The sequence below is a fragment of the Suncus etruscus genome, chromosome 2 (assembly GCF_024139225.1).
Source record: "Suncus etruscus isolate mSunEtr1 chromosome 2, mSunEtr1.pri.cur, whole genome shotgun sequence".
NCBI lineage: Eukaryota > Metazoa > Chordata > Mammalia > Eulipotyphla > Soricidae > Suncus > Suncus etruscus.
Window position 1 is genome coordinate 100,380,009 of NC_064849.1, and position 20,140 is coordinate 100,400,148.

A 20,140-nucleotide genomic window follows, 5' to 3' on the forward strand; every position below is an offset into this window, starting at 1 on the left:
TGGTGGAATGCCTTTGTTTTGGGTCATCGCTGGTGTCATGTAACAGCTCCTATCGCTCAGCTTTGCTGTTACTTCACAGGACTGAGGGTCAGTTGAAGACAGCGTTCATCGCATGGGGTGGCTTCCATGTGCAGACAGCCTCGAAGAAAGGCATTTGGAGAGAGGAGAAGGCTAGGGCGTCGCACATATGCTTAGCACTATGCTTTGTGGGAGGCCCAGTCTCAATCCTCAGAGCCCAGTGGTTCCCCAAACATGGAAGCAGGATCAAGTTCAGCACCACTGATGGGAACCCCCAAACAAATAAGCACACCAAACCAAACCAAACCAAACCAAACCACAGCAAAACCAGAAAATCAGTCTAGTGCCTCGCTTGCCATGGAAGAGGAATTCTTTTTTTTTTTTTCTGGTGGAAGCAGGGCCTGGCCCTTTAAGACTCCGGCCAGAAGTCGTGTGACGTCACGCAGCCCGCCATTTGTTTTCTTTCTCCTTTGCGGGATCGGGAGCTGAAGCTGCGGTCGCCGCCACCGCTTCCCGGACCCGCAGCCTCGGGGCATCGCGGGCGCACGGGCTCCGGGGGACGATTTTCTCTCCGCCGTCGTCTAGGGGCCGCTTTGAGCGCCCCGACCTGCAGGTCTCGGCCAGGTGAGCGGCGGGGCCGCCCTGGAGGCTGCAGGCCTGTCCCTCTCCCCCGGTGCTCTTGCTCCAGCCCCGGGAATATTGGGGCCCCGGGGCCGAGGCCTGGCTCTGCGCTCAGTGCTCAGTGCTCACTCCCGAGGGTCCTGGGAACCCCGGGCAAGGCGATTGCCCTCGCGCTCTATTATTACTGCGATTGGGGTCCTGGCTTTGGGATTGTTTCCCAGGGAAGGAACATCTTCTCTTCTGTCAGTTGCTCTCCATCGCTCTGTGACCAGGTGACCCCAGGCTTTTGGGGGAGTACTTTTGGAAAGAGTTTTTGTTTGCTTTTTTGAGGAGAGTGAATTGTATGCAGAAGAATTATTTTTGTATTTTGGGTTTTATTGTTTTGTTTTTAATATCTTATTTATAGAAGAGTTATTTTTGCAAGGGAGTGTTGGGCCACACCCATTGGGTCTCAGGGGCACATAGGTGCATCCCAAGGATCAGCTTGGATCAGCTGCCTGCAGGCAAACAACCTTCCCTCTGTACTATTATCCCTTCCCCAAAGATGTATTGATTGTAAAATGTTTATTTTAGTCTAAAAGCGCCAAGTACCAGACACAGGTCACATCGTGGGTCATAGTTTGTTTTGGGTTTTGGTTTTGGTTTTGGTTTTTGGGCCACACCCGGCGGTGCTCAGGGGTTCCTCCTGGCTGTCTGCTCAGAAATAGCTCCTGGCAGGCACGGGGGACCATATGGGACACCGGGATTCAAACCAACCACCTTAGGTCCTGGATTGCAAGGCAACCGCCGCTGTGCCATCTCTCCGGGCCCTTTTTGTTTGTTTGTTTGTTTTTGGTACATCGTGGGTCTTAGTAAAGACTGTGGATAGTAGAGCAATTTTGCTGGACAGCACGCTATTTAGACGCTTCCACTTGTCCCCTCACAAAGGAGCAGGTACTGGAGTGCATGCCTGCTTCAGATGTGCAGGTCTGCTTAGGATGCAGAAGACCCAGCAGGAAGCAGCTGGGCAGGGGTTGCTCATCTTCGTTGCTCACAGCTGTGACTTTTCTCCAGGACTTTCTGAAATGGGCCTTGCTGCTGCTCTTCGGGAATAATCCAAGCAGGCGAAGATGGGGCCACACCGCTTGACGTCCTGTCCCCAGGTAAGGGAGCTGTGTGGGCTCTGAGAAGGACCAGGTAGGGGGACAGGCGTGCAAAGTCCCCAAGATATTTTAGGAAGGGGTATGGGGCCAGGTTGTAGCTTTGGCACTCTTTAGTGCTCTGTAGTTTGAGGATACTTTTATCCTTGTTTGTTGTCTTGTGTTTGTTTTGGGGCAACACCAGGTGGTGCTCAGTCCTTCCTCTGTACTCAGTGTTCTTGGGTCACTCCTGGCAGGTCTAAGCCCTCTTGGATGCCAGGTTCTATGGTTGATTTGAATTCCTGGTAACACGGATCCGGATGGTGGTAAGGAAGGAGACCTTGATCCCAGAATTTCTACCATGAAGATATCATTCTTTCCTTACATGGGGACAAACTTTTTGATTAATTTATAGTTTATGGCACTACAGCTGAAAGGGGATTCTCCTGGCTCTACACTTTAGAATCATACCTTCTGGGCTGGGGAACCATATGAGGTGTCGGGAATTCAGCCTGTGACAGCCCCATCTGAGGCAAGCACCCAAAAAATTGTCTTGTTACAGCACAAAGTTCTTTTGTATTTTGTTGTTGCTCCCAGACTAATGCCCGTGCCAAAGTCTCCTACCTGTTCTCACTCACACCAGTGCGTCTTGGCACACTCTCCCTGGGGTCCCTAATTCTGGTCACTTTGTAAAGAATTTTCTGCCTTATATAAAATAACCCAGGAGGGTACTTTCCTGCATGTATATTTTCCTGTGTGTTTTTTTTCTCCCTATGGGTTTAGTTTGGTTTTGGTTTGGGTTGCTTTGTGCTGTTCTGTGTATGCTTGTTTTGATTTGTATTGAATTTTAAGCCACGTAGGCAGTGCTCTGGTCCCGACGAGGGGCCATGTCATTCAGCTCTTTTGTCCTTCATCTGCAGAGTCTTGCCTCCTCCCTGCAGCCACATTTCTCCTCTGTAAACCAGTTGCACTTCCAAAGCCTCCTCGTTTACATCCTATGGCTTGTGGTTCTAAGTGGGAAACAGGAGCAAAGGAAGCCATGGTTGCTGGCATTCAGGTCACTGTGACCTGCACCATGAGGGATTTGTTTGGGAAGGAACCATGAGGGCTGATAAGGCCAAGCACCGGTTTGATTCCCTCACTGGACCCTCAATTTCCCTTCATGCCCCTTGTATCATGGCAGAAATGGGCTCTGGGAACAGGGGGCTAGTGTGTGTTTAGCATTTTGGCCACACCCAGAGTTGTTTTTTCAGCTCCTTCTGGCTCTGTATTTAGGCATTGTAACCACCAGTGCTTCGTGAATCTAGTACAGGGTTTGGGCTTGGGTGGTCTGTGTGCAAAGTGGCACCTCCAAGAACCTTCAGAATGGTGTGCTCATGTCGTGTTGGCTGATCTAGCTTTCTAGCATGATGCCTGGTATCTTTGCTTCTGGGTGTCCGTGGAGAAAAGGACATGGAGGCTGGTTCCTCCCAAGGGCTGAGAGAATCTGAGTCCCTCTAGATAGAGCCTTGGGGTTCTTGTCCTCTCCGCATCGCCCAGGTTGAGCCTGGGCCCTAACCCCTTCTTTGTGTACTCAGGACATGGTCACCTTCCCTGATGTGGCTGTGAGATTCTCCCTGGAGGAGTGGCCATGCCTGGATGCCTCTCAGAGGAAACTTTATAGAGATGTGATGCTGGAGACTTATGAGCACCTGCGGGCAGTAGGTGAGAGCTGTCCTGGGGCCTCCACATTGGGCTACATCCCAGGGTGGGAGGTGCTGGGATCAGGCAGGGATCTGGGTTCAACAGGGGACGTGATTCTTCTGAGCCTCAGGGTCAAGCCACTCCTTATTGTTCTGACCCCCCCCCCAGTCCCCTACTTTATTTCTTAGATGAGTCCAACTCCGTATTTTTTAAGTGTCATTTCAGCGACCAAAGAGATCATACATTTTTGCCACATCTGGGACCACACTGGGTTTGATCCCCAGCTCTGCATATTTTCCTCTAAGCTTGCAGGTGTCCTCCCTGAGCACTGAGCCAGTAGTGGGCTTTGATCACTGTGGGTTATAGTCGAAAATAATGTGATTTCATTAATGGGGGGGGATGTTAGTGACAATTCTGTGTGCTCAGGACTTATTCTGGACTCTTAAGTTTAGGAATCACTCCTGAGAGGTCTCAGGGATCAGACCTAGGTTGCTTTGTTTATGGTCACGTGCTCCCCTTTACTGTTTCAATCATCATGAGACAGACTGCAAAATTTATTAAATGACTTAAGTTCTTTTGATGATTTCAAAAAGGCCACCCAGTAGTAGATTCTGGGGTTAACTCGATGCTTCTTCAGACCCTATGTTGGGTGGAAATTAAATCTAATGTTCCTGCATGTGGACTATGTTTGCCAATGCGTTGCATCCTGTCCCTGGCCAGGAACAGTTTGACTGTTTCTGTTTGTTTTTGTACAAACTTGACTGCACAGGCAGTCCAAGGTCTTGTGCCAAGGTCTGCACCCAGGAGTCACTTCTGGCATGGCTTGGTGGAAACTGTAGTTCTGGGGATCGAGTCATTGTCAACCTTGTGCATGGCATGTACCCTACCTACCTTACTATCACTCTAGCTCTCCTTTTAAGGCACCTTTGGGTCTTGGTGGTGCTTGGGTTTACTCCTGGCTCTTCACTCAGTGCTCACTTTCTGAGGAACTCAGGGAACTGAGTCACTAAGAGAGTAACTCAAAGGATCTCACTCAGAGGATGCTGAGATCAAATGAAGGTCAGCCATGTGCAAGGCCAGTACTGTCCTATTGCTACCCGTCCCCCTACTGTAGCATTGACCTCCTCATATTAGACTCATTTCTCACTCCTTCTCATCTGTGCAATAACCAACATGCATATGGAGAGCAGAGATTCTGTTCTTCATCTGTTCTGTGCTTTGGCCGCTTTCATTAGGGACTCAGACTCATACTCATACATAGACTGCTGTTCGTTCCCTTCAGTGTCTCTAACCCAAGAATTATCCTTCTGAGACAGGGCATTGCAAGGTGAAGCCTGCACTAATCTCCTGGTTAGAAGGAGGAGCCCTGGGAAGGCTGCAGAAAGGCGTGTTTGCAGGTGAGTTTGGGAAAAGCCCCCTGGGTTTGGTGTGGAACGTCATAGGTACATGTGAGATGGGGGTCTTATCTTGGGGCATCAAACTCACATCATTGGTGCAGGGCCTCTCCCACTTCCCATTCAATTCCTTTGATGCAAGTCCTAGAATGATCTGGAGTTTTGCTGTCTTTCCTTTGTTCTTTCTGGTTCCCTTTCTGTGGGTTTTAGAACAGATCTTGAAATTCTTAGCCTTCACCCCCTATTTGTGCTCTCAGTGTGGCTACATAGCCCTATGTCAGGGTGCCCTTCTCAGGCCCATCTGTCCTTTACCTTTACTCCATTATGGGGTTTTTGAGATCCCCAAGAAAGAGGCTTTCCTTCCTCTCCTTTTATTTTCAGGTTCACTTAGTGATGGTATTTGGGTTGCTTCTGACCCCTTGCTTCAGCAGTCACTTCTGGTGGGCTCAAGGGACATTATGGAATGCCGGGGATTGGACTTTAGTCAGCCTCTTGGAAGGCAAACACCCTCCCTGCTGTGCTTTCTCTCTGGCCTACTCAGAAACATTTTTATGTTTGTTTTTGTTGGTGAGTGAGCCCAGCAGAAAGCTAATATGGATTTTGCCACACTCTTCACCATGATGCTCCCAATCTGCCTTGCCTTTTCTGTCAGCCTGTTTTGTACCTGAAAATAATGTGTATTCACTCCACCTATGTTGCCGCATTCAACCAGGTTTCATTCTACTAATTCTTTTTTTTGTTTGTTTTTTGTTTTTTGTTTCTTTGGGCCACACCTGTTTGACCCTCAGGGGTTACTCCTGGCTATGCACTCAGAAATCGCTCCTGTCTTGGGGGGACCATATGGGATGATGGTCCGTCCTACGCTAGCGCTTGCAAGGCAGACACCTTACCTCTAGCGCCACCTTCCCGGCCCCAATATTCTACTAATTCTTTATTTTAAAAATAATTTATTTAAGCATCATGGTTACAGAAATGTTTGTAGTTAGGTTTCAGTCATAGAATGTACACTGCCCTAGCCAGTGCAACTTTCCCGACTCCAATATTCCCCATCTCCCTCCCTCCCTCTCTCCCCACTTGTTTTCGGGACAGGAAATCACCTAACTACAATCACCATGACTCTTTGTGACAAGGTTCATACTACTCATCTGTTGTTGAACACCTGGTTTATTTCCATATTCTGGCTATTGTAATTAATGCTGTGATATACCTAGGAGTGTGGAGAGCAATTTTATACTGTGTTTTTGTGTTCCTATTACCTTATCTCTAGGTGTGGTATTGCTGGATCATATGAGATCATATGATCATATGAGAGTTCAGTGTTTTTGAGGAATATTCATATTGGATATAACCAAATATATATCTAGAAATATCTTCATGTATATCCAGAAATGTTGGACTAGACACATTCCCACAAGCAGTGAATCAGAGTTTCTTTCTCATTGAATCCATGCCAACACTGGTTCTTGTTCTTTGTGATGTATGCCAATCTCTATGGTGTGAGTTGATACCTCATTGTTGTTTTGATTTGTATCTTCCTGATGATTAGTGATGTGGAGCATTTTTAGTCCCTTACCAGATGGGTTTAAGTGAATAGTTTATCCCATTCCACAGGTACCTTTTGTATCCTACTCACTTTCCTTTGCAGTGCAGAAACTTCACAGTTTAATGTAGTCATGCTGCTTTTGCTTGCTTTGACAATGGTGTTTTCTCCTTGAAGATGCTTTTAGTCTCAATGTCAGAGTGTTTTGCCTGCATTTTCTTCTATATATCTTATTATTTCAGTTTTGATATAAAGGTTTTGAATTCATTTAGATTTGATTTGACACATGGCTTTAATATCAGTCACTCCATATGGTCCCCAGACCTCTAATATGAGTGATCCCTGAATACATAGGCAAGAGTAATCCCTGAGCGTTGTCAGGTATGACCCAAAATGAAACTAAACCAACAAAATTAAAAGATAATACAGGGATAAGCCAGGTTCCTTGCAGTGGAACAACCCAGTTCAACCTCTGAAACCACATAAGATCCTCAAGTAAGGGCTGGAGAGATAGCATGGAGGTAAAGCGTTTGCCTTTCATGCAAGAGGTCATCGGTTCGAATCCCAGCGTCCCATATGGTCCCCTGTGCCTGCCAGGAGCAATTTCTGAGCATGGAGCCAGGAGTAACCCCTGAGCACTGCCGGGTGTGACCCAAAAACCACAAAAAAAAAAAAAGATCCTCAAGTAAGGCCAGGAGGGACTGAGCACAGAGCCAAAAATAGGCCCTGAGCACTGTTAGGTGTGGCCAGAAAACACAAATTCCACCACTGAAAACTGAACCTACACATAGTACCTGTTCTAGTACTGTTCTGAGCACTCCCAGGTTGGCTGAAAGTTAAAAGACCATTTTCCAAAGACCTTGAAATCCTTGAATCCTTGCCTTGATCACTCTTCTGGTTCAGAAATCTGTTCAGTATTCTGTGTTCCAAAAATCTGCAGAGTTTAGAAATATTGACAAACCAAAACATTGTTTTCTCATCTTTTAGTTAAATCTCCTTGGGTGGCCTTGAGAGTGGGACAGAGTAAACAGCAGAAGGTAAGTGTTTCTCAGATCCTGTTGACAAGAAAATCTGCATTGTGGATTTATAGCCAGGTAAGATTAGAATGAACAGAACATCAGATTTCTAACTTCTGATCACTTTAGCACCATGTATTATGTTATGCCAATCCTGTTGGCAATTTGGGATCAAGGATGTTCTCCCAGATAATGACCAGGAAAGAATGGGTCCCAGGATGATGACCAGAGTCCAATAATGCTAAAATAAGACAAGGAGATCTGGCATGTGTGCAGGTGGCAGGACAAGGCAGAAACACAGCCAAGGCAAGTAAAGTGCCAGGAAGAAGATAAGAAGATAAGCATACACATTGGGGCTTAGTTATACCTGAGGAGCAGCACAGTATTAATACATATTATCTCCTTTTTTTTTTTTTTTTTTTGGTTTTTGGGTCACACCTGACAGCTCTCAGAGGTTACTCCTGGCTCTATGCTCAGAAATCGCTCCTGGCAGGCTAAGGAGACCATATGGGATGCCGGGTTAAACCACTGACCTTCTGCATGAAAGGCAAACGCCTTACCTCCATGCTATCTCTCTGGCCCCCATATTATCTCCTTTAACCAGAGCTCTCTGGGAGGGAGGAGGGACAGCCTGGAGTCAACCTTAAGTGAACCACTGATCATGGAAAAATGATGACCCCTTTTGTGCTGTCCTGCTCCATTTCTGAAGCCATGTTCAAACCTTTCCCCTCAAGGGAATCCCTGGAACAGTTCTGGGGTTTCGTCTTCCAGGTGTTTTGAGATCAGTATCATAGGGAATCCAACTCTGTCATTTATTTATTTTTTTTTTGGCTCCACCTATATGTCATCATTTTTATCACTAATAAGCACAGCCACAAACCCATTTTAATGTTGTTGAGGTAGCTGAGTTTGCAGTGTAACCTACCATATGTTTTTGTTAGTCTATTTGTTTTTGGGTTGAAGTCCACACTTAATGTGCTCAGTACAGTACTGTTTCTGTACTAAGAAGTCACTCCTAGATGGGTTCAGAGGACTACATGTGGTGTCAGAAAACAAATTAGGGTCAGTTGCATGCATGTTTTTTGAATCATTTGCCTACCCTGCCTGCCTCAACTCTGAATTAAAGAGGATAGACAATGGAGAGATAGGGGTTATTTCACTTGCCTTGAACTCAGCTAACCAGGGTTTGATTCCAAGAACTTCATAACTAATGCCAAGAGTACTCTTTGAAGGTCAGAATGATCATTCATGGATAAGGTGCTTATTAAACATTTGGCCAACAATGATTGATCCCCACCATTCTACAGAATCTCCTGAGCCTGCTCAAAGTGATCTAACCAGAGAGCCAGAAATAAGCCCTGAGCACTACCAGGTGTGGCTTAAAAACAATATAGATAGATGGATAGATATAGATATAGATATATATTTTTAAATAGTGAACACATCCAGCAATAAGCCCTGAGGACCAACAGGTGTGCCTTCACCCACTGAAAAAAAATAAGATCTTTATTTGCAGAGAAAGGTCTTGGGCCACACCCAGCTGTGTTTAGGATTTACTCCTGACTCTCTGCTCAGGGATCACTCTTTTTTTTTTTTTTTTTTTTTTGGTTTTTGGGTCACACCCAGTAACGCTCAGGGGTTACTCCTGGCTATGTGCTCAGAGGTTGCTCCTGGCTTGGGGGACCATATGGGACACCGGGGGATCGAACCGCGGGTCCGTCCAAGGCTAGCGCAGGCAAGGCAGGCACCTTACCTTTAGCGCCACCGCCCGGCCCCTCAGGGATCACTTTTGATGATGCTTGGGCACCATCTGGATTAACAAGGTCTGCTGTGTGCAAGGCAGATACCTTACCCACTGTACTCTGACTCTATACAGAATAATTCAGAACAGTGATGAGAAAGGATCCAGGTTCTACATACGGGTTCTAGTTTCGTATTTGATAAACTTAGGGACCTTGATATTCCCTCTAAATTTTATACTCTTAAGTATCTCCAATAATAGTTGAAGTATTAATTATCATGCATTTAAAACAGATTGTTAATGCTAAAAGTTAAACCAGTAAATTTTTTTTTAATATGTGACTCATGTTGAAGGAAATGGCCAGGACACCAGTAAGTAAGGAATGTAGCTCAAAGGAATTGTCAAGAGCACGTAATCTGCTGAAGAGAAGTGGCTCACAGCAAGCCCAGAAACCACCATCCCCTCCTGGAAAAGCAAGCACCTCTGGACAAGACTCTAAACCAAAACTGAGTAAGAGATCATTTGGAACTTTGATTCTTAAGTTTTCTAAAATCAGTGTCCTTTGTTTTGTGTGATGGATTTTGCATGGTTCATGGTTTAAGCAGGACCAAATGGAGTCCTAAAGTCAAAATGAGGTCTTAGAAAAGTATTATTTGTTCACTGAATACTAATTTGTAAAGTATTTATCATGATTAATTTTTATCTTTGGGACACCAGAAGTGCTCAGGGCTTTATACTCTTTGATAAAAGATAACTCCTGGAAGTGCTCAAGAGCTCCTTTAGGGTGATATGAACTGAACCAGAGTCAGCTCTGTGCAGGACAAGCACCCTACCAGCTGTACTACCTCTCCAACCCCTAGTATAGGGGTCGGCAACCTTTAAGACATAAAGAGCCATTTGGATTCATTTCCAAAGGAAATGGGAGCTGCAAAACCATTGCAACAAATATAGCACTACATACATTGTTTCTTATCTTAACGCTGTCGATCTGAAGAAAAAGAACTTTTCACTTAACAATATAAAACATATATTTGTGCAAATTAATAGCCAATTAAAATATTTAAGTGATACCGCTCCCCACTGCCCTGCTGTCAGAGCCACATCAAAGCTTCAAAAGAGCCTCGGTTGCCAACCCTCCTGCCCTAGTACATACAGTGAAAGCATAAATTGAATGTCGGTTGTTGGATGCATACAACTTGTCAAAACTTGTCAAGTAAATCCCTCTGTGAGAACAGTGATCTTGCTTCCTGTGTGTCTAGGCTTTTATTAAATGCATAACAATTTTGTACATCTACATAGAATTTCTGCATGAATTTTTTTTTGGGGGGTCACACCCGCCAGCGCTCAGAAGCTACTCCTGGCTCTACGCTCAGAAATCGCCCCCATGCCATCTCTCTAACCCCTCTGTATGAATCTCAGTTGCTTTTGCAGTGAGGTTTTGGAACACACCTGCTAGGGACTCATACGGTTTGTGTGCCGGAGTATGCTCCCAGGAGATATGTATGCTCCCAAAGAGAGTGCCTGAGCAGGGCATTATTCAGTGTTCAGCTGTTTGAGCTATCTCTTTGGTCCTGCAAATAAATATCAGGAGACTTCCTAATAGGAATCAGGAGGCTCTGGTATTTTCAATCATTTGGTCCTGTGGTTCATTGCTAAAGCCTAAGGATGTGGTGCTCCAGACCTTGATATAATGGAGGTTTAAGTGAGGTTGGTGAAGGAGGATCCCAGGCAAGTAGAGAGCAATAGATTCATAAACCACCCACAAGCCACTTCTGGGAGAATAACTCGAACAACTCTTTATTTTAGGTGGGGAAGGGATATTTATAATGTGTCAATCAGGTTAGGAGGAAAATAGGAAAAGTAGAAAAATAGGGTGAGTGCTCTGTTTAAAGGAAAAAACAGAATATATACTTCCTTTAAAGGAGAAGCAGAGTGTGGGCTCTATCTAGGGAGAAAACAGGATGTCAGTTCTGTTAGGCTCTGTTAGTTTAGCTCCACTGAAATTACCCCGACCACCTTGGCAGTTCTCAAGGACCTCTCAGATCATACTCTGGTGCTCCATGCCTACACCCAGTAGTGCTAGGGGAACACAGAGAATGGTTTGTTGTTGTTGTTGTTGTTTTACATTCTGGTCCACATCTGGCAGTGTTCAGGGCATACCCCTGGCTCTGTTTTCAAGGATCACTCCAGTCAGACTCAGGGTACCATATGGGGTGCCAGAATCAGAACTGGGTCAACTGCATGTAAGGCAATTGCTTTGCCTACATTTTTGCTCCTACATATTGCTACTACCCTCTGGTAATGGGGTTTGAATCTCAGTCAGTCTAGTCAATGAAATATCTCTTGTGCCCAGAACAAACCTTTTTTAAATGGAAATTTGTTAGTAATGGTGTACTAGGAGGCGACTCATGTTAGGGACAAATTTATTAGGTAGATAGATACATTGGTTGATTGATTTCATAGATATAAGGCCCCCCAAATGCCATATTTCCTCCCAGGGAAAGCAGTCTGGAGCAAGGGTCACCACAGGAAATAGCCAAACAAAGCTGACAGTGAAATATGCATGACCAAGTAGCAATCTGTCTCTAAGCTGAGAGAGTGAGCTGCCTACAAGAGACTACCCAGAGCAGGGGAGTAACAATAGAAAACCTGTCTTAACTCAGTTCCACCTAGTTTTGCCTGATACATGTTAAGTAGGAAAATCTTTGTTTTGGGTAAAACCAAGTTGTAAAGAAACCAGGGATGATCCATATATTAAGTAGAACCAAACTGTAAGTTGTAAACCATCAATATACATAATACATTATATGAGATGAGTAGATGCTTATTAAATTGAATTATCCAGGGATGAAGAGATAATTTCCCCAGTATGTGTTCAATCTCGGATTATTGCCAACATCTCATCAACACCTCCAGAGTGATTCTTAGTACAGAGCCAGAATAAATCACTGAGTAACATAGACTATAAACCCCGCCCCCCAAAAAAACCAAATTGAAACAGGTAGTTGTGCTCAATGCATATTCCTTTTGTCTGAACCAATCACTAATAGATAGGGGATCAGAACATATAAAAGGATGTAATATGAGTTGAGAATATTGAACATTTATTGGGATAAAAGGGGGGGAGGGGCTGGTGTGGTGGTGCAAGGGGTAAGGCACCTGCCTTGCCTGCACTAGCCTAGGACAGACTGCAGTTTGATCCCCCAGTATCCCATATGGTCCCCCAAGCCAGAAGCGATTTCTGAGCACATAGCCAGGAGTAACCCCTAAGCATCACCGGGTGTGGCCCAAAAATAGATAATTAAAAAGGGAAAAAATAAACACTCCACGCCCTCATCCATCTTACTCTCCTATTCTTCTCCAACACAGAATTCAGGAAAAAGGAGACAGAGGTGAAGATATATAGCTTAAGAGAAAGAAAGGGCCATGTATATCAGGAGGTCAGCGAGCCCCAGGATGACGACTACCTATGTAAGTAGCCCCCTTTGGCTCACTTGTCAGAAGACTATTACTTGGTATAACAATTTTCCCTCAACTTGGATCCTGATGATGTCAGTGCTAGTCTATTCCAGGAGCTCTGTCCTGCTCTTCAGTACGAGTTTGGGCCACACCTATTAGAGCTCAGATTATTCCAGGCTCTGCTCAGGGAACAACGTGGTGCCATGGATAGAGCTAGAGTTATTCAGATCAAGTGTGTTACACCAGTCTTGCCTCACTGGACTATGTATTATACCTTCTCTAATCCCTCTGTTGTCCCATTCAGATTGTGAGAACTGTCAGAACTTCTTCATCAACAACTGCTCTGTTCATGGATCTCCTATATTTATAAAGGACAAAGCAGTAGCAAAGGGGCATTGTAACCGTGCAGCCCTCACTCTGCCACATGGGTTGAGAATCGGACCATCAGGCAGCATCCCTAAGGAGGGACTTGGAGTATGGAATGAGGCCTCTGCTTTGCCAGTGGGACTGCACTTTGGCCCATATGAGGGCCAGATCACAGATAGTAAAGAGGCAGCTAACAGTATGTACTCCTGGCAGGTGAGAAGCACTTTTTCCCTATTCTCTGACTTCCCACATGCCCCCACTTCCCATGGATTTGGGGGCCTTGCCTTTTTTGTACTAGAACATGGGTAGATGGGATGATCTTAGTAGCATATTTACTGAGTGAACACTGCTTGAATATATAAAGCTCCTCTGTAAAGGGAAGAGGAGAGCACAGTGCTTGCCACACAGAGAAGTTGCTTCTGTCTTGAGATTTTTCCTCCTCTTAGTAGCCATGTTGACTGGAATGAGCAGATGATGACTAAAAAATATATTGTGTGGTCTCAATTAGAGACTGAGACTATGCAGGTGGAAAGCACTGCTGACAGTAGAGAAGATCATTCTACTTCCTATCCACTAAGCTCTTAACTTCCTTTTCTAAACTCAGATCACCAAAGGGAGAAATTGCTATGAGTATGTGGATGGAATAGATGAATCTTTGGCAAATTGGATGAGGTAAGACCAACAGGCACTACATTACCTATAGAGGACATCCCCTTTTACAATTCCAGTTCATTTCTTCCTCCTCAGATCTCCTTCAAAGATCTTCTTGTATACACATTTCCCTCAGTCTTCTTCATTTCTCCACACTGTGCTACTCTCTTTCTCAAAATATAAATTACTATACTGGAAAAAAAAAATCTATGTAAGGGGCCGGAGTGGTGGCGCAAGCAGTAAGGCATCTGCCTTGTGCACGCTAGCCTAGGCGGGACCGCAGTTTGATCCCCCGGCTTCCCACATGGCGCCCCAAGTCAGGAGCGATTTCTGAGCCATAGCCAGGAGTAACCCCTACGTGTCACTGGGTATGGCTGAAAGAAACAAATAAACAAAAATAAATAAATAAAATAAAATCTAAATAAAAAAATAAAAGCTTGGAGGGGCCAGAGTTGTAGTATAGCAGTTAAGGTGCTTGTCTTGTATGAAGTTGATCCAGGTTGATCCACAGCGTCTCAGAGGAACTCCTGAATACACCAGGAGAAATTCCTTGAGCACCAAAGTAGGAGTAGTTCATGAGCGTTGCTGAGTGTGACCCAAAAAAACAAACAAAATTTAAAAATAAAAGTCCCTAACATTGGATTTTTCTTTTTTTTCTTTTTTCTTTTTTCTTTTCTTTTTTTTTTTTTTTTGTATTCTGGTCACTGAGTTTGATGTGTAATTGTGGAAATAAGTCTGAAATGGATTTAGAAAAAAGAAACATATCTGTGGTCTGCTTTCTGTTGCTACCTCAATCCCAGGTATGTGAAGTGTGCCAGAGAGGATAAGGAGCAGAACCTCGTGGCTTTTCAGTATCATGGGCAGATCTTTTACCGAACCTGCCGTATCATCAAGCCAGGATGTGAACTATTGGTCTGGTATGGAGACGAGTATGGCCAGGAACTGGGCATGAAGTGGGGCAGCAAGTGGAAGAGTGAATTTACAGCAGAGAAAGGTAGGTGCTTCCGAGCAGGGAGACAGGAGACATGGACTGAGTAAGCAGCTGAGTACTGCAAGATAAGAGCAGGAGATTCTCAGGCATCAATGAGGGCCGGTGGTGAGGTGGAGGAAGCGCAGAGGGTAAAAAGGGAGCTTGGATACACAGAAGGCTTTGGAGCATCCAATCTATGCAGAAATGTAGGATTTTCTTCCCAGTATTTTTCTCTGTTGTTTGTGGGGCCCCAATCAGGTGGTAATCAAGGGCTTACTCCTATAATTAGGGATAACTCCTGGCCATTCCTATTCACTTTATTAACTTTCTAGTCCCCAGACCATATCTTTACTTGGAGAAAGTCTGTGTCTGATCTCGGGTACCTGCGGTCTCCCAGCACTGAGCCAGTAGTAGCTCCTAGCACAGCTGGGCAAGGCTGAAAAACCTGGGGAAGAAAGTTTATGCAAGAAACTAAAACTAAATTTTCTATTATAAGAGCTTATAGATGAAATAAAATATGGAGGCCGGCATGGTGGCGCTAGAGGTAAGGTGCCTGCCTTGCCTGCGCTAGCCTAGGATGGGCCTAGATTCAATCCCTGGCGTCCCATATGGTCCCCCAAGTCAGGCGCGATTTCTGAGCTCATAGCCAGGAGTAACCCCTGAGCATCACCGGGTGTGGCCCAAAAACCAAAAAATAAAATAAAATAAAATAAAAATTTGCTGTGAAGGGGCCGGGCGGTGGCGCTAGAGGTAAGGTGCCTGACTTACCTGCGCTAGCCTTGGACGGACGGCGGTTCGATCCCCTGGCATCCCATATGGTCCCCCAAGCCAGGAGCGACTTCTGAGCACATAGCCAGGAGTAACCCCTGAGTATCACCGGGTGTGGCCCAAAAAACAAAACAAAAAAAAATTTGCTGTGAATCTTAAGGAATCGATTTCACTTTCTGATTTGCTGAGACCAGATGAACAATCCATAGTCTACTCAATGCAACAGGAGTCAAGTCCTCATTCAATGGGGCCTGAAACATGCTTGTGCAATCTGGAACACTTCCTGGTAGAGAAGGGCTCCATACATTTCTTAATTCTTCACTTTATTTTGGGGGCTTAGAGGTCAAACTCATTGGTTCTCAGAGGATACTCTAGGTACAGTGCTTGTGACTGGCTCCCAGCAATGCTGAGAAATCACATAGTAGAGGAGATCTAACCTGCATACAGAGTTAGCTCTTCTATCCATTTTTCATTGTGATAGGAGTTACTAGGTCACACCCAGCAGTGCTTACAGGACCACAGTGTGCTCAGGGGTAAAACCTAGGGCCTTGAAACATGATCTTGTCTCTAAATATGACTTTTGGGTATTTTGGAGAGAGAAGATGGGCTATATACTTTAATATTTAGGGATCACTCTTGGATTTGTGTTCAGGGAACACTCCCGGCAGTGCCTGGGGTACCAGATACATTGTCAGGAATTGAATTGAGATTGGCCACAGTTCAGGCATGTACCATAAACCTCGTGCTATATAACTAGCCCCAGAATATGACTTTTAGGTGGCAAGATTCAAATTTAAACTTGCTCCCATATATCAAATCATAACCCTAACCTCCTTCATTATTACAAACTCTAAGATAGGTCCTTCCTAATCAAATCAATTTCCTCGCATAGGACATCACTAAGGATTATTAGATCTCACTACTTCTCAGGAGAGTAAAATTTTAGAAACCACATGACAGATTAATATGGCTTCAGGTGCTTTGTATGAAAATATCACTTAAGACCTTATGTCTAAAAGTTCCAGGATAGAGATCATAGCAATAGTACAGTGTGTAGGATATTTGTCTTTCACACACCAACAGAGGTTCAGTTCTGTATTTTCCCCCTCAGCCAGCAAGGAGTACTTGCTGAGTGCAAACACAAAAGTAACACCTGAGCACTGTGAGGTATGGCTAAGAAATATAAAGAAAAGTTCTGTATATGGACTTTCTGAATTTTGCAAGATCTAGTGAATGCAAGTGGAATGATAAGACACTGTTTACTGACCAAGACATATAGTATAACATTCTGTATGGGTCTGCAAGCCTGCCAGGAGTGATCCCAGAACACAGAGCCAGAATAAGCTCTGAGCATCTCTGAGTGTGGTTCCAGACTCCAACCAAACAAAATCCATCAAACTATTTAGGAGCATGAAGGTGTTATCTTGCTTTATCAAAAAAATAGGAAAGCTAGAAGAACAGACTTTAGCAGGATTTAGGGCTATGGTACAGACAGCCTTATCAGCATCTATTCTGACCAAAACATTCCTCTTTCAGCAGAACCAAAGCCAGAAAGCCATCTGTGTCCCTTCTGCTCCCTCGCCTTCTCCAGTCAGAATTTCCTCAGTCGTCACATGAAGCGTAGTCATCCTTCTTGGATCCCCCCAGGAACATCTGCAAGATCACACTCTCAAGCAGAGAATTCCTGTCTACCAAATCAAAACCAATGGCAGCTACATTCTGTTCCATGTAATGACAAATATGACAAACCAAAGAATGACAAACATGGAAGTCAAAAGCAAAAAGAAAGCTCAATACCTTTGGCTAAGAAGATAAGGCATGAAAGAATATCAACAGCCTTTTCTATTCTATCTAGCAGTCAAGTAGGGAGATCCAATACACATGAGATGACAATTGAGGAAGAAACTAATACAGGCCAGAAAGAAAATCCAAACAACACAGACAGAGTAGTTGCAGGGAAAGGAATGCAAAGAATGTTAAGAGACAAGTATGTAAAACCTGACCATGGCATTAATCTGAGGTCAGGTCTCACCACATACCAGAAAACACATACAGGAGAGAAGCCCTATGTTTGCAGAGAGTGTGGGAAAGGCTTCATTCGGATGTCACATCTCATCAGACATCAGATGACACATACAGGGGAGAAGCCATATATTTGCAGGGACTGTGGGCAAGGCTTCAGCCAGAATTCTAATTTAATTGCACACCAGAGGACACACACAGGGGAGAAACCCTATGTTTGCATGGAGTGCGGCCGAAGCTTCCGTCAGAGGTCAGATCTCATTACACACCAGAGGACACACACAGGGGAGAAGCCTTATGTTTGCAGGGATTGTGGACGAGGCTTCAGTGTGAGGTCAAATCTCATCAAACACCAGAGGATACACACAGGAGAGAAGCCCTATGTTTGCAGAGACTGTGGACAAGGCTTCAGACTGAAAGCAAATCTTATCACACACCAGAGGACACATACTGGGGAGAAACCCTATGAGTGCATGCATTGTGGGCGAGGCTTCAGACTGAGGTCAGATCTCAACACACACCTGAGGACACACACAGGTGAGAAACCCTATATTTGCAGGGAATGTGGGCGAGGCTTCAGCCACAGATCAGCTCTCATCAAACACCACAGGACACATACAGGGGAGAGGCCCTATGTTTGCAGAGAGTGTGAACAGGGCTTCAGCCTGAAGTCACATCTCATCAGACACCAGAGGAAACACACTGGGGAGAAGCCATTTGTTTGCAAGGAGTGTGGGCGAGGCTTTAGTTGGAACGCAGATCTCATTGCACACCAGAGGACACACACAGGGGAAAAGCCCTTTGTTTGCAGGGAGTGTGGGCGAGGCTTCAGTCACAGGTCAGGTTTCATCACACACCAGAGGACACACACAGGGGAGAAGCCCTATGTTTGCATGGAGTGTGGTCGAGGTTTCAGTGCGAGATCAAATCTCATCGCACACCAGAGGACACACACAGGGGAGAAACCCTTTGTTTGCAGGGAGTGTGGGCGAAGTTTTCGTCAGAGGTCAAATCTCATCATACATCAGAGGACACACACTGGAAAGAAGCCAGGTGATTGCAGGGAGTGTGAACAAGGCTTCAGTCTAAAGGCAAATCTCATCACACACTAGACACAGGTGAGAAGCACTTTGAAGCAAAGGTGACTAATGAACAATAATTAAATCTTATCTACATACTGTGTAACATCTGAGAAGATGGCCAGGAAAGTCCACTGATGTCTAGCCCCTTCCATACTTTGCCATCTGCATTAATAAACTTTGTCTTCATATAGTTCTGATTAATATTTCCTTCCCATTTGAAAGCTGAGGGTAATAGAAGGGAAAGAAAACATACTACCACCCAGTTCTAAACTATCAGTCCATCGATAAAGTATTAGAGATCAGAGAGGTTATTAGTAAATTTATTTCTAGAACTAGAGATATGTCAGATCTAAGATGTAGTCCTGGAAGGGAAATCCTAGGTGTTCTATGAAGTCAGACCTTTTCTTGTATGTGTATTTTGTTTTCTTTTGTTTTTTTGGTCACACCTGGCAGTGCTCAGGTTATTCCTGGCTCCAGGCTCAGAAATTGCTCCTGGCAGGTACGGGGGGGGGGGGGGGCCGGGACGGGGACGGGGACGACAATATGGGCTCCGGGATTCGAACCGATGACCTCCTGCATGAAAGGCAAATGCCTTACCTCCATGCTATCTCTCTGGCCCCTTGTATGTGTATTTTTAAGGATTTTAATTTTGAGCTTATTCCAGTGCTGACTCCTGGTTTTGTGCTCAGATTTCACTTCAGAGAGACCAACGGTGGTGCTGGATTTCAGCTATGTGTAAAGTGATCTACCCACTGAATCTACACACCAGCATCAAAACAATATAAGAAATAATTATTACATAATTTTCATTTGCATGTTTCTAGTATGAGTAGCTATATTCTGTATTTGGGGAAGAGGAGGGAACATCATAGACTTTCCATATTCTGTGACTAGCTGAGTTATCTTCAGGCTGTAGGAATAATAAGGCACTGTTTAGAGAACAGAAAAGTGGAGGGGAATCAATCAATAAACTTCCAGATCAATGGCACATTTTTGTCCCACCAAAAGTGGCCCTGCAGGGGTGAGCAATTGCTCAACTGAAGAGCAAAGGGTCCTTTCTCCCCATCAGCAATAAACCATATTGCTAATGTGGCCCTGCTGAATCAAATAATTAATGATGGATCTGGATGGTGAAGAATGGAGGCCTCTGTCCTTAAGCCCCGGCCACGTGGCTTCATCCCCCATCAACCGGCAGGTCTGGGGTTCAGGAAAGCAACGGGTATTGAACTCACTCACAGGCAGGCATCAGGAAGCATCAACTTTATTCATCCCTATTCACCACATGTGTGTGGCCTATCTTATAACCTTTCAAGCATTGCTATTTTTAGCCCTGCATCTTAACTCCTTTCAGCCATCTTTCCTTTCACCTCCATGCTGGTCAAAGACCAAAAGGCAGAGACCCAAAAGCCAGAGAGCCCAGAGGGCAAAAAGGGGCTGAATCCCCTGGGTCAAAGGCTTATCTACCTTTTCCAAGACCCCTCCCAGGAATGGGCGGGGTCTTGCAGGTAAGGTTACACCTAATATCCAGTTCCCAAGACCCCTCCCAGAAAAGGGCGGGTCTCAGGTAGGTACACCTAAATCCAGGGTGGAGTTACATGGCCCCAGTCTGCAAGTTGTCCCAAATCATTTCCTGCCACCACAGCTTCTGGAAAAAGGAAATGTACTCAAAAAGGAGCACCATTAGCCATTTC

At 44.9% G+C, this 20,140-nt stretch overlaps 1 protein-coding gene across 2 annotated transcripts; it reads left to right on the forward strand.

The window, feature by feature from the left end:
* Positions 1-514: 514 nt before the first annotated feature.
* Positions 515-18,536, forward strand: PRDM9 (PR/SET domain 9). Of its 2 annotated transcripts, none has more exons than XM_049767679.1 (11): positions 515-642; positions 1,693-1,781; positions 3,335-3,461; positions 4,757-4,837; positions 7,362-7,411; positions 9,485-9,641; positions 12,501-12,602; positions 12,895-13,169; positions 13,561-13,628; positions 14,408-14,601; positions 16,882-18,536. In XM_049767679.1, exons 2-11 carry the CDS (start codon positions 1,749-1,751, stop codon positions 18,477-18,479), a joined length of 2,685 nt encoding a protein of 894 aa, XP_049623636.1. In that variant the 5' UTR covers positions 515-642; positions 1,693-1,748; the 3' UTR covers positions 18,480-18,536. The 2 variants fall into 2 exon arrangements, with proteins under 2 accessions (XP_049623636.1, XP_049623637.1); XM_049767680.1 differs by having other exon boundaries at positions 16,885-18,536.
* Positions 18,537-20,140: the final 1,604 nt, after the last annotated feature.

Coding starts and splice junctions, on each gene's coding strand:
- PRDM9 (XM_049767679.1), top strand. CDS start 1,749: ATGGGGCCACACCGCTTGACGTCCTGTCCCCAG. Junction 1,782..3,334: donor GCTTGACGTCCTGTCCCCAG/GTAAGGGAGCTG, acceptor TTGTGTACTCAG/GACATGGTCACCTTCCCTGA. Junction 13,629..14,407: donor TCTTTGGCAAATTGGATGAG/GTAAGACCAACA, acceptor CCTCAATCCCAG/GTATGTGAAGTGTGCCAGAG.